Source organism: Trichechus manatus, unplaced genomic scaffold (genome assembly GCF_000243295.1).
Source record: "Trichechus manatus latirostris isolate Lorelei unplaced genomic scaffold, TriManLat1.0 scaffold00178, whole genome shotgun sequence".
NCBI lineage: Eukaryota > Metazoa > Chordata > Mammalia > Sirenia > Trichechidae > Trichechus > Trichechus manatus.
In genome coordinates, this window is record NW_004444114.1 from 1,002,484 (window position 1) to 1,017,579 (window position 15,096).

General features: G+C 38.2%; 1 protein-coding gene across 1 annotated transcript; it reads left to right on the forward strand.

The window, feature by feature from the left end:
* Nucleotides 1-912: 912 nt before the first annotated feature.
* On the forward strand, nucleotides 913-11,615 carry LOC101347708 (leucine-rich repeat-containing protein 66-like). The gene is given in 3 exon segments (XM_012558627.1): nucleotides 913-1,146; nucleotides 9,079-10,768; nucleotides 10,771-11,615. Coding segments are annotated over 3 exon segments (2,769 nt in total).
* Nucleotides 11,616-15,096: the final 3,481 nt, after the last annotated feature.

Below are 15,096 nucleotides of genomic sequence, written 5' to 3' on the forward strand. Positions count from 1 at the left end.
ATAAAGATTATTACAATAGTTCCTAATTGGTTTACTCACTGAAATTATATCTCTGCACAGCAACTAGAGCTGTCCTTTTTAGATTGGTCAAGCACTCCCATGTTTTAAAGTTCCCCAGGTCCCTGTTGATTCTACAATAAACTTCAATGTCCTTGGTATGAGAAACAAGGCTGTTTACAACTTTTTCTGTGATTCTTTTCTCTTATTTCAATTTTGTCTCTGGTCATTCCTTCCCGTCTTCACACCAGTCCAAACTCTTGTCTTTCCCCAACAATCCCCAGACCTTTTTTGTATGGCTATGACTAGCCAACATTGTTCCCTCTGATCTGAGTGATCTTCTCATTCATTCTTTCTCCTCATTCTCCTCCCAAACCTCTTTTAAGACTGAAGTGACTATTAAGTCTTGTAAAGTAATGAAGAAATCTCCATTCATTCTGGAAGGGAGGTCAGAATAAAGGATTTTGTATCCTCTGTGCTACTGAAGCACTGTGCACCTCTCTCTATTATAGCGTTTGTTACATTGCTTAATGATTAATTATAAACATACCCCAACTGTAAGAGCTTCAGATTCAACAACCACTTCTTAATTCTCCTTTGGCAGAGAGAAAGAACAAGCCTGATCTCTGAGCTTTAAAAACTAGGTTTATATCTTAGTTGTATTATTTACCAGTTTAATGATTCAAGCACTGCTCCCAATTTCTCCTCTGCCAAATGAAGATAATAGTAATAGCTTCTTTACTGGTTGTCTTGAGAATTATCTGGTATAATACATGTAAGGCAACACAAGTCACATTGCCTAGCTCAAAGTATGTAGCTGCAAAAGTTGGTTTGCTTCCTTCTTGGTATCCTCTTTTCAGCTGTACCACCAAGCACAGTGTCAGCACACAGTGAGTGTTCAAAAATGTAGGTGGAATGAATCCATCTGTTTCACTTATATTTGCTGTATCCAAGCCACCACGAAACTTAGTAGCTGAAAACAATGATGGCTTTCATTTTGCTCACTCATCTATGATCTGGGTTGAGTTTGGCGGGGACAGCTTGTCTGTGCTCTGCACAGCATCAGCTGGAGTAGTTCGAAGGTTGGGAGGCTGGAATCATTTGAAGATTTTCTCACATATGTGTGCGCATTTGATGCTGTCAGCTTGGGTAAGGTAGAAACCTGTCACCTGGGGCTGTGGCCAGAGCTCTAGACAGAGGCTTTCCTTACATCTTGGCAACTGGGTTCCAATACAAGTGCCCTGAGAGAGAGACAAGAGGAAGATGTATCGCCTTTTGAGTCCTAGGTTGGAAAGTCATGCAATGTCACTTCTGCCACATCTATTAGTAAGAAATAAGTAATTAAGACAGGCACCTATTCAAGTGGAGGGGAATTCTGACTTCACCTTTTGAAGGAAAGAGTGCCAGATGTTTACACATTTTAATATAAATTCCATCCATCCATTGATCAGTGCTAACATCTATACCAGGCTGGTGTGTTGAACATAGGAATGTGTGCATTTAAGAGCACCACAGACCCTACACAGGGGTCAGGTACCTAGATAGGTAGAAGAAAAAAAACGAAGACCAGAATTCCAAACATCTGCGTACTAATTCTGGATGTGACCAGATAAAAGCTAACTGAGCTTTTACTAAATTACTAAAAAGTCACTATTTTAGCCTCAGCTTTATCTTCTCTAAGATGGGAATAATGATTATTATACAGCCAGCCTCAAAAACTTTGAGAATCAGAAGAGGTAACTCTTATAAAGACATTATGAATTCAGTAGCCTAGATAAAAGGCTCTCTTATTAGAGCGGGGGTGAAGGAGAAAATCTATTTTCATTTAACGTAGCAATAGTAATTACACTACGATCTGGTCAAATTTGCTTTTACTCAGTGACACTACAAACTCTTTGTTCTTTAATTTTTCTCTGTATAAGAAATGAATTTTAATAAATGCCACTACTTTTACCTAGGTACCAGGAGAATTAATAAGCTCTTAAGGCTAGGCGTTTTGCAAGTATCCTTTGCAGTATTACATACACCACCACAGTGATACACTCTATATTCAGTCATGTATTTCAAAAAAGTAATAGCAAGTGACATTTCACAATCTAAGTTTGTTCTGTTAAAAAAGAATTGGATTCTAGGTTTATAGAAAATGTCAAAGAACATCAAAGAAAATATCTGACATTTAAACTACCAAGAACCCCAATACCTAACGTATAAAACTAAAGGATGACTAATGTGTGCACTCTGCATTACGTATTATATTTTTTTCCTTCTGTTTAATAATATCTTGAACTTATATAGCTTGTTTCCTTAAAACAATTTAAACCATCCCGTGATTTCCCCATTAAATATATTATCCCCTTTTTGTCAGCATTATCTAGAATTCTTCACATTCAGTCTATAATATACTTGATAGTTCTTTTTCACTCCTTTTTCTGTCCATATGTATTCATATGATCACATTTTAGCAATTGATGAGTTAATTGAAATGTTTATGGAACTTTGAAGAAAAACATTCTACGTATTTGACTGCACTGAAGTGTAAAGCCCCTTTTGTACGCTCCGCAGACAGGGTGACCAATGTGCAAAGAGAAATCACAGCCTAAGATGACATATTTCAAACATATAACTGGCAAAGAATTAGAATCCAAAGTATATGGAATATTACAAAAAATAAATGATAAAAGGAAAAAACTAAAATGGCAACATAAGTAAAGAACATGAATAAGAAAAATCAAACCACTGTTGTCGAGTTGATTCTGTCTCACAGTGACCCTATATGTCAGAGTAGAACTGCCCTATAAGCTTTCCAAGGCTGTAATCTTTATGGAAGCAGACCACCACATCTTTCTCCCACTGAGCAGCTGGTGGGTTCAAACTGCCGACCTTTTGGTTAGCAGCCCAACGCTTTAACCACTGCACCACCAGGGATCCTTCATGAATAAGAAAGTCACAGGAAATTTGGGGAACAACTCAAATTGCCAGGTAACACAGAAAAATATGCCCAATATTACTAAATTCAGGCTATTATGTATTAAAGCAATAGAGAGACACTATTTCATACTTATTAAATAACCCAGAGTCATTTGGTAAATTTTGACAAAACCAAGTGTTGCCATAGATATAAAACTGGGGAACTCTGGTACACTATATCCTGTTCCCTTGCAATAGTACATAATGACAAGTGAGTATAAGAGTATGCAATTAAAATAAATTAATATTTTAAAAGATAACTCTTAATAGTATAATTATAATCATTTGTTCAATTTAAAAAGATTTATCAACTACATTCTATATGTTAGAATCTCCATTAGATGCAGCCTAGGTTCTAAGAAGACATAATTTTCTTAGAGAGAAAAATGTACATATCGAGAAATCTCTAAAATGTGAAGCACACAGTAGGTACTCAATAAAAAGGTGGATTTAGTAATATCTCCTGAAGTTTTGAGCTTACGGGTGCAAGTATTTGATGTCATTGTGCACAGGTCAGTTTATGATTACTTATAAAAGTAATATAGTAAGTAAGTATGTCAGTTCTGGAGAGACTGAGTTATATTTCCAATCCTATCCTATAGGATAAATTATTTTAAAAACTGTGTTCTTGCAGCTTGGAATATAATTTCCAATGACAGCTTGAAATATGATTCACAATATGTAATATCTCAAAAAACTTTTAAAAAGTGGAGGTGAGGTGTTCTGGAAAAGTATGTTAGCAGACTCAAAATTATCTCATGTGATCCAGACAATATCAATGCCAAAGATACAGTGTTGTGAAATCTGAGAGTGGAAAAAGGAATAGTCCTACATTAATTATTTTATATAATTTGATAGTATGTGTGTGTGTAAATTAATAAAAATGTACCAAGTTTGCCAAAAGACGGAAAAATATTTTAAAAATAGATATCTTTTTTTTTTCTTTCTTTCTTATCTTCTCACTGGGCAAGTGGAAGGTAATTTGATTTTAGGTGTTGACACATATTTAAACACATAATATATATTTCCCCTGCTTTAAAATTCTTTAGTGGCTCCTCACTGTTAATTGGACAATTTCAAGGCTTATGAAATCATAAGATTTCTGGATTCCAGCTTTTGCCAAACCCCAGTTTTTTATCTTTTACTTTCCCTTATAGTTCAGCAGTACAGAACTATTTGTAATTTTTTTTAAAGAGTTAGACTGTCTTTCCCCTGCTCTTTGTCTCTGTCTTATCTTCTGGCCTAAGACACTTCAAAGCTTCAATTCATGCAGTATCTCTTGTTTGAAAAATTCCCTCAAGGGACCCGCTTCTGCCGTCTTTTTCTTGCAAGGCGTCTTTTTCATATCTTTTACATAGCACTGTATTTTAATTTTCTCTAAATGTCTAACAGTGAATAAGAGTACAATCTTCAGAATCAACAGGCAGGAAGTAACATACAGACGTTATCATTTATTAGCTGTGTAACCTTGGGCAAGTTACGAAACTTTGAGACTCAGCTTCCTCATTTGTACAATGGGGATAATAATACTTGCTAGTATGATGTTATGAGGTTAAATGAGCTATAGAAAACATGTAGACGGGTCATGACACAAAGTACCAATAAGTAAATGGTAGATATTATTAGTATTAACATCATTATTTTGTATTTCCTTCTTATTAACATGTGAGATCTTTGGTATAAACTAAACTTTAATTCTGCATTTCCTAAAGCTGATAATACGTGCTTAATGTTTGAAGGGAAACCCTGGTGGCATAGTGGTTAAGAGTTATGGCTGCTAACCAAAAGGTTGGCAGTTTGAATCCACCAGATGCTCTTTGGAAACCCTATGGGGCAGTTCTACTCTGTCCTAGAGGGTCACTATGAGTTGGAATCGACTCAACGGCAATGGCTTTTTTTGGTTTTAATGTTTGAATACATGAATAACTGAATAAATAAGTGGAGCTCTTAGAAATGAGCAAAATACTCAAAATATGGTTTGTCCAATACAGAGAAGAGAATACTCCATTCTCTACCCACCCATCCCCCCCCCCCAGAAATTATGTATCTATACCATAATCACACTATGTACTCTTTGTGGGGGATGGAAAAAATTATGTAATTTTACTATGTGTCATTGACGAGCAAAATCTCACCTTACCTATTCTTGCAGTTGTTTGCACCTGCAGGACCTTAAATTTCATCCATTGAATTCAGTCCATCTCTTCAGAGGTAATCTGAAATAGACTGAGCTGTTACTGGTAATGTGTACCTCAGAACTGATTAGATCAGTAGCTCTCTTGGCAGTTCGAGTCCACCCACAGGTACCTCAGAAGAAAGGCCCACTTACTTCCAAAAAATTAGCCATTAAGAATCCTATGGAACATAGTTCTCTTCTTGACACACATGGAGTCTCCATGAGTTGGAATCGACTCCACAGCAGCTGGTTTGGTAGGAGCTGAGGCTAACTGATGACAATGAGAAAGAGGAGAGAGGCTCCAAACCGAAATACTCCTGCTCCTCAATATTGTATTTAAAAGGTTTCACCTGTGGTATTTGTAACATTGACATTGACTTATTTGAATGGATTAAAAGTATTTCAAGACTGTAATACCTCCCTCTTAGATGGCCAAACTATTGAGCAGCCTAGTTTAACTCTGGTAAACATTTTCCCAGTGACAATTGCTAATAGTCCCACTGGACAAAGTGAAGAAGCCACTGAAGGCCAGACAGATATTCCACTGCAAATATATTGACATCGCAGTTTATCACTAGTACCTTGAGAGTTTAGTCAGCATTGAATCCACAGAGCCTATAAGCTCTGGTAGAGCTGAGAAAAACTGAATTTCAGTACCTACAAGACTGAGAAGTAGTCCCTAGAGTAGAAATGTGTACAAAAACCCAACTCTCTCCTTCCCAGCCATCGTCTTCCCTCTTCTAACTTAAGGGACACACATCACTGTCATTGTCCTCATCCTACTTTAAACATGCACCACTACCTCTAAAATGTGTTCCATACATGTGATATTCATTGCCAAGATTTTGTAACAAAATGCCTGGTTAGCACAGTGAACAGATTCAGATGTGTCTGAGGCCAGGTGCTCAAACACATGCATTATAATAGAAATTCTCCTAAGAGAATAAAGGAAGAAATGATAAAAATCATCATTATTCAATTAGTATCCCATGAAATCAAATGACCCGCCACCTCCAGATCCCCACAGCAAAAGGAAAAAACTGTATTTTTTTTTGTTAGTTTTTTTTATATCATCATATATCAATTTGTCTCGAACGCGCCCCAGAGAGTCAGACAATGAAAGCTCCTTTTGTTTTCTGTGCAGTCATTGTATTTTATAGCCCAGGTTATGAGCTCTCTACCAGAAAATGTTCTGGAAATTCCACTCTGCTTTCAGTTGTTTTAATGACTCCTTTAAGCACTAAAAGAGGGAAAATATACATTTAATTTTCCCTCCTATTTGCTTCTCTGCATTTCTTCTAATATCATTCAATATTACCCCAAGATGGATGTACCACAAGTGTTTTGGTAAAGATAAAAGAGCACAATTCTTCAAATATTTCTGAAATACATTCCCATTTATTTTTTACAGAAAAATAGCTTGTGTTTCATTCTTTCCAAAAAAGAACAACTCCCCAATGACATCTCAAATTTGCCTAACAAGTAGATTGTGAATAAAGTCACTTTCAAATTACAGTAAAACCTATAAAAGCTGGAACCTGGGTAAGGTAGAAACCTGTCAGAGAAGGAAAACTAAAATATTTTCCACTAAAACAAGCAATAGAAAAATGGTAAGCCTGTACTCTGTCAAGGGTAGAAAACTTTCAAGACCAGGGAAAACAAAGCAGTACCACTGAGTTCTGGCTCTCACAGGTTTCACTGTATAGCTATCTAATGTTGTGAAATGATTTACCCAGTCTTATCAGAGGATCCTTATATTTGAAATCAGAAATTCTAACAAAAGTTAGAATTTGTGAAAGTTACTGGAGAATAATACTTGCTTTTAAGGATCATACCTGAGACTCTGATTGACCATCCCCAAATCACTTCACCCTTTATGAGGACAGTATGATTGATCAGTGGGCTCCATATCATGAGTATGAAACTGATCTACCAGTTGATGTGATCCCTTTGTCCTGCCAACTCTCCTGAAGTGATATCCTAAAGAAACAAACTTGCCTGCAATGCAGCTTCATGTCAAATTTGCATATGGCATAGCATATGGAGTGACAGCTAGACCACTGGTTTCTCAGACCTGAGGAAATACAAGAAGACAATTTTCAGAAGAGACACATCTCTCATTGAAAAGGCAGCTTCCCAGCACACAATTGTCTTCCAGTAGACAGATACTGGCAAAGACAACTGTCTTGACTGAAAAGAACACTGCCAAGAAACTGACCTTAGGGGAGAATGAGAGAGAGAAGAGCATGATATTTACATTTCTTTGAAGTCTCTTTAAAGTTCTGAAAAATCACTCCTAAAAATATACTCAACTGTGACTAGAAATATATTTTCTGTTCTCTTAGAATATTTGGAGGTAGAGAATGCAAAAAAAGAACACATTTACTCTTGCCAATCTGTGCATTTTCTAATCTTTTGCACAATCTGCCTTAAATTTTTTAAAGCAATATAACAGGTTAGTAATATTAAATATATGCATTTAGGTTTCATTTCTTATCTCTTACTCAGTTTAGTAGTTTAGGATCTTTCTGAAAACAATGCTGAACCCATCATATATATTGGAGTCCCATATACATTCTGAAGAGACAGCACTAATCCTCTCTGACTCTTCCTTTAATTTGCAGTTATTACTAAGTATTTCATCTCCACATCCCTTTACCATTCAACTGTCAGTAAAAAATACTTTGAAGATATCTTATAATCCTTTATATGGGTGACAAGTTGCTTCATGGATTTTTATTTCTATCAACTTATAAAAGCCCACCAATCAGAAATCTCATTCTATCTCAAAGGAATGAATCTGAATGTATTAAATACAATCCACAATAGAGACGCCCATGTTGGAAGAACCAAAAAAAACAACATTGCCGTCGAGTTGAATTCTGACTTGTAGTGATCCTACAGGACAGAGTGGAAAGCCTAGTGGGTAGTGGTTAAGAGCTAAAGCTGTTAAACAAAAAGTTGGCATTTCAAATCCACCAGGTGCTTCTTGGAAACCTTATCGGGTCGTTTCTACTCTGTCCTATAGAGTCGCTATGAGTCGGAATCAACTCGACAGTAACTGGTTTGGTTTCTTTGGTATAGGACAGAGTAGAACTGCCCCAAAGGGTTTCCAAGGCTGTAAATCTCTGCAGAAGCAGACTGCTGCATCTTTCTCCTGTGGTGTGGTGGATGGGTTCGACGCTCTGACCTTTAGGTTAGCAGGTGAGCGCTTAACCATTGCACCACCAGAGCTCCTATTGGGAGAACACATAGCAAAAAATCAACCTATGGGGTGGGACCTCATACCATCAAGAAAGCAGTGCCGGGAGCAGAGCGCACCCTTTGGACCAGGGTCTCTGTGCAGAGAAGCTGCTAGTCCAGGGGAACACCAAAGAGAAGAAGGCCGACAGAGAGAAAAAGTCTTCCCCTGAAGCTGACGCCCTGAATTTGGACTTTTAGCCTACTTTGACTGTGAGGAAATAAACTTTTCTTTGTTAAAACCATCCGTTATGGCAGCGCTAGACGACTAAGACAGAATTTGGTACCGAGAGAGTGGGGTGCTGCTCTAACAGATACCTAAAATGTGGAAGCGGTTTTGAAACTGTGAATGGATAGATGTGCGGCAGTGACAGAGGACCAGCAGCAGCAGAGAACCTACAGCAGCAGAGAAGCGGCAGCGGCAGAGAACCAACAGCAGCAGAACCAGGAGACCAGTGCGAGACGGCACTGGAGCCAACCCACGGAGCGATAGAGCTGAGTGCCTGTGCGCAGGAGGCTTCCTGGCAGAGTGGGGTGCCTCTGGGCACTTATACTGGTGGAGCTACAGAGCTTTGGAACACTTGCCCCAGCAGGACAAACGTGGGCATGAGGCCTGAGGGCCAAGAGGCCACAGGAAACAGAAGCAGAAGCTGAAAAGACAAGGGACACAAGAAGCCAACCTGCTTCAGTCTCAAAAGGTTGTAGACCTCAGCAGCAATGCTCTGACCACCATCCAACTGATGATGGTCATTGCTCTAGAACTTCCCCGTCTGGAGGTTGACTTGGCTGACAACCAATGGCAGTGTGATGATAGCATGACAATCTTCCAAGATTTCATTTCTGAATCCTGGAGGAAAAAGTGGAACGAAATTTGCAACAAGTCTATAGGGAATAAGGAGGCATTCTGGTGGACTCCCAAAATCAGAATTTCCAGGAAGACCCACCTCCCTCGCATTCATCTGAATCGTATGAAAAAACTTCTACCAAGCCAAGAAGAGAGGTCCCAGGAAGCAATGTCCGTGAGCCTTTCCACTTTGTGGAAGAAGGAACATGTCAGGTCTGATATCAACTAGAAGCAGAGATGTCTGCCAAGATGGGTTGGAAATGCCCAGGACGATCAAACTCTTGGCAGAAGAGAAGACGATTACCACGACCTCACCCTGTCAGTCTGCCTGTCAGTGTTCATCACATTCTTCGTTGCTTTCTGCCTGGGGGCTTTGACAAGGCCTTATATTGACAGACTGTGGCAACAAAGATGCTGGCACAAAAGCCCGGGTTCAAAAAATACATATTCAAATGAGGGCTTCCATGATGAAATTGAAGCTGCAGGGAACATACAGCCCCCAACCACATTTCCACACCAAGATTTTCATGGTCTAAACCTCTTTGAGAACCAGGACTCTGTCCCAGTGATGCCAAGGCCACACACTGCTGTCACTCATGACAGGGCTCTTAGAAGCAGCAGAAAGGGGGCTGGCAGCTGGCAGAGCACCACACAGTGTGGAAACAACACTGGGGCAGGAAATAGAAATGATAGCCTGCTTCCAAATGGCAATGCAACCCATTCCATTCTCCCCAGACATCCAAATGCTGATAATAACAAACCAATTTCAGCAGCGCAGGATCACATGTATAGGAATGATATTCTCGGAGAGTTAAATTATGACACTGTGGCCCAGGAAGATTCTCTTGGTGAGCATTCAATGAGCTTCTCTTCAGGAGCTAGCAGATTACAAACTATCTCTGGTTCAATCCATAATGATTCTAATGAATTAAACCCATTGGTCTCAAGAGAAATGACAGCTTCTCTCTCTAAAATGCAAATGCATACCAATGCCTGGAGGACTGGAGAGAATGAGGAAAGAGGGGCCGCTGAACAGTTACCTTCAGGAGGTCTAGGCTCTCAGCTGGAATTTTCTAAGGAAATGCAAATGAGCACATGTATTAATTTACTGAGCACTCAGCAGCAAATGCTCTAGGAGGTGAGTCCTGAGGAAGAGGCTTTAGCCTACTACAGCACAGTCACATACAGTGATCCAGGAGATACGGATCCATCCATCTTTCCTCCAAGATGAGGCAGTGATGTGGATGTCCCTCCTGCCCACAAGGAACCACAGCAGAACTGTGTTCCTTCTGATACTCAGGTTGAGTTGGAGACCGACTACGATGCTGATGAAGGGTCTTTATTTACTCTAAGTTCAGTAAGTTCACAGGGTACAAAGAATATGACTGAAGACGAGACATATGGTGAGGAGAGCTATAGGGCCAGGGAGCCACCAGAGAATGAGAACGCAGGGGGAAGGATGGACAACACTAGATCATTAGAGAGTCTTGAAGACAACATCACCTTCCAGAACATTCGGGAGAAATGTGAGAATCAGGAACATCATTTGAAAAGCCTCTCATTTCTGCTCCTGACTCTGGTTTGTGCGAGACTTATCAGGAAAGTGCTTCTAACACCAGTAAATTTGAGGAACCATTAACGTTGCCCAGATCCCTGAGCACTAGTCATTTGAGTGTGGAGATTCCAGGCATGTTCATTTATGATTATGTCATAGCTCCTCAGTCAGAGGCACCAGAATGGCATTGTTCACTGAGAGACCTAGAGTTTTCAAATGTAGATATTTTACCACAAATACCACCATGTTCTGCTGATGTTCCCTCACATCCTGATCAGCGTGCCTGCCATGAAAGAGACTCAGACATTTGTAATTATGAGCCATTCATTCAGGGAATAGACACAGTTCAAAAAGATAGTCCTCTCAAGATCGTAACAGGAGAAAACTTAAGACCCTCACAACAAGATTCCAAAGAGCACAACATGGAATCCAACCCAATGGACACTGAGGCAAATGAGGAGTTTGTATGTCCACTTGAGGACACTGATTCGAGTAAGGTTATAAGCCAGACACAATCATTACAATCCTATGGTGATGAACCTGTCCTTCAATGTGAAAGAGAAGGAAATGAATATTTTGAACACTGTTCCAAGTGCCAGGGACCGTTATTCCAAGAGTTTCCAAATAAAACCAGTTCCCTAAGAACACGAGAGTACTTCAGTGATAGAGATTGGGGTGACTATTCAGAGGACAATCTGTTGCAGTTAGAAAAAGATGATTCTAAATTTTATACTCAAATGCAGATCCAGAGTAATCAGATGGGAGTTGGCTCTCTCTGTGAGGAACAATTCTACTATGACAAAGACAAGGATGTTCAACTTGATGATCCAAGATAATTCAAGCAATATTTTTAGTATATAATGAAGTATTTAGATGGAAATGCTGAACAGATTGTACTGAATTCTGCAGAAAGACTAGCACAACCTTTGGAGGTCAACCACAAAACTGTAAAATTAGAAGAGTTCAGAGCAATTCTAAATATTTTTAATAAGTTTTGTTAAAAGAGGGACCCTTTTCTAGAACTAACTGTAAATTAAAAAATTAATTTTCAAGAAGAAAAATCAAACTATGTAAACATTTACCTAGTGAGATTATCAATGAATATTTCAGAAGTTCTAGTCCTCATGCTGTAATTCCTGTACTAGGGGCCTGTGATCTTCATCATAAGCCTTTCACTACAACTCTACTATACCTAAACTTGTATAGAGGGTTTCTGTCTTTTGCCACCAAAAGATGATTCATTTCCATAGCATCTAATATTTGCAACTCTAAGTACTTTCATGAATAAGCCTACTTTTTCAAGTAATACAATCTCCATTCCTCAATCTCACTAAAGCTGACTTTCAACTACATGATTTTCTTTATTTCAACTACCAGTCATAGCAATTACCCAGTGTCTAACTTAATGCAATTTATGTGTATTAAATTATATTGAACTTAGTATCTGGCCCTTTTCCAATTGTCCCAATATACATTTAACTTTGCCTTCTTCTTTTTTTTTTAAAATAGGACTTTATGATAAGCCATTTACTCACTATATGGACCGCTCTGGAAGCCAGTGTCATTTTAAGCCTCTATCCTCATCAGTCACTAATCAAGGTCATCTCTGTTTTCCCTTCTTTCACTCTAAAGCTGCAGAATAGTCTCTAGTGATACAATGAAACTCTGTTTTGGATTCCTACAACATGCTTTGGATTCAGGGAGACTTGAGCTCCAATTCTGTCTACTACTTTTTAACCATTTGGCATTGATCAACTTAGTTAAGTTATATGAATCTCAATTTCGTCATCTGTAATATTGGAATATTACCTTAAGTTTTGGAGTCTTCGTGAGAATCATGGAATCCTATTACATGAGTAGTTAACTTAGTATTAAACACTTTTGCTTGAGAGAGAGAAGCAGAGAGACACAGAGAGAGAGAGTAATTTAAATAGGATGGAAACCCCACCAGGCATTCTTCCCAATAAGTTTCTGCCCTTAACATGAGATAAAGGCTATAAATATGTTAACCCCTTAAGCAAGGATAAATATTTTTCATACTACATTGTTCCAAATGCAAGCAACCAACTTCATCTGGTTCTTAAACAAAGAAATAACAAGCTGTTTAAGTGCTGAAGGAAAACCTGGGTAAGTGAGCTTCAATGAGAAGCAGCTGACCTATGTCCTTCCTTGGGACTTCTCAAAGAATACTTTTGATTGTACGCAATATTCAGCTGAATGGATGACTTTCAAACCTAATACCTGTGAACGGTATAATTTTGTTTTATTTTACAATAATATCTGTAAATTACCAAGCGCATCACCTCTCAGATTAATGACATTCCGTCATATTAAAAACCAAACCCAAATCCATTGCCCTCGAGTCAATTCTGACTCTCATAGCGACCCTATAGGACAGAGTAGAACTGCCCCACAGGGTTTCCAAGGAGCGTCTGGTGGATTCGAACTGCCAACCTTTTGGTTAGCAGCTGTAGCTCTCAACCACTGTCGCCAGGGTTTCAAATTAGGTGATTATAATTCATTGTTTTATTACTATAATAAAATAACTACAGCTGCTAAGTCTTTAACAAGCTTCTTGACTGCTTACAATGCTCCTTATGATGATTCTTCCGAACTGTTACTTTCCCTGAGTCCCTATTAATTTCTCCCTCTTCATTTATAGCAGTTACTCAATGTCTACTACCACTCCTCAAATTAGGGCTGCTTGGCATGAATCTACCTTTTCTACATTTTACAATGTTAAAAAACATCTCTTCAGATTTAAATATCCTCTCTTACTTTGGGCAGTCTCTGAGAAAGTATAACCATTCTCCTCTTAAGGCTATGACCTCAGATATGCACTCCAGATTTCACCCACTCATACATCCTCAAAAGCTTTGTTTTACTCACTTTCATAATTCTTGACTTGAACTTCATTATCATTCTATCATTTGAATCCGTTATCAGATCTTCTCAAGGCTAATGAACTTTCTTCAATAAATGGATAGTAAAAACCTGTTACCGTCGATTCGATTTGGTCTCATAGCAACCCTATAGGACAAAGTAGAACTGCCCCATATGGTTTCCAAGGAGCAGCTGGTGGATTTGAACTGCAAAACTTTTGGTTAGCAGCCGAGCTCTTAACCACTATGCCACCAGGGCTTCAAATGTACAGTAGCTTGTATATAACCCATTGTCCCCACCTTGGCCATACCAGGGAAGAGAAACTAGACAAAGAAGTGACTTGGGTATATCTCCTTGTAAACACACTAACAAGAATAATTGATGATATTTGCTAAATACTTTTAGCAGAATATATATAGCCTATCTAGGTTTCTTGTGTAAATAAACTGGAATTATTCCAAGCTGGCCTGCTGGAATTCATCTGTGTCAGCTATATACTTTTCAAAGTATAAAATGCAAATATTTCATGATCAAAATAGTTCCTTTCATGTTAATGTTGTCAGGCATGTATAAGTCAGATATCCCATATATTAAAACCTGGGTTGGAGCATTTTAGTGTAGGAAATAAGGACCTGGAGGTCTGTGTTAACTGTTCTAAGAATTTTTCATTCTTTTTCTGAAACTTATGATTATTTGTATCCTTTAAATCAAGGGTCAACCAACAATAGCCCATGAGCTAAAGAGCTGTTGAAAAATAATGATAAAGAAGAATGTGTGCCATAAACATCATGTGATCTGCAAAACCTAAAATACTTGTTATCTGGCCATTTATAGAAAAAAAAGATTGTTGACTTCTACTTTAAATTATTAGTCAAGTTTAATTCCAGGGTAAAATCTCTGACTTTTGTGTCTGATTTGACAAGTGATTCTTTGTGCTGTCACACCTACTATCCTCATTACACTACAGACATCTTGAAAGAAGAAGCGAGAGTCAGTTGGATAATTCTACATGAGTGTCCTCACAGCACATTGAGTTCAATGTGCCCACAACATACTCATTAATTCTCAGTCACCTAAAAATACATCCACTCATTTATAATTATCTGATTTTCAACAAAGTTTCCAAAGCAATCCAATGAGAAAAGAAAAGTCTTTTCAATAGTGACCCTGGAATAAGTGGATATGCTTTGAAAATAAATGTACCTCAAACCCTGCTTCAAACAATCCACAAAAATAAAGAATTAGTAAACAAAAAATAATTCAAAATAGATCATAGATTTAAGTATAAAGGCCAAAACATAAAGCTATCAGAGAAAAATAGAATATTTTAGTAACTTAAAGAAGGCATATATTTTTAGACAAGTCACAAAGAGCAATAACTATAAATAATAGACAACTTAGATATCATTAAAATGTAAAATTTCTGCTCTTCAA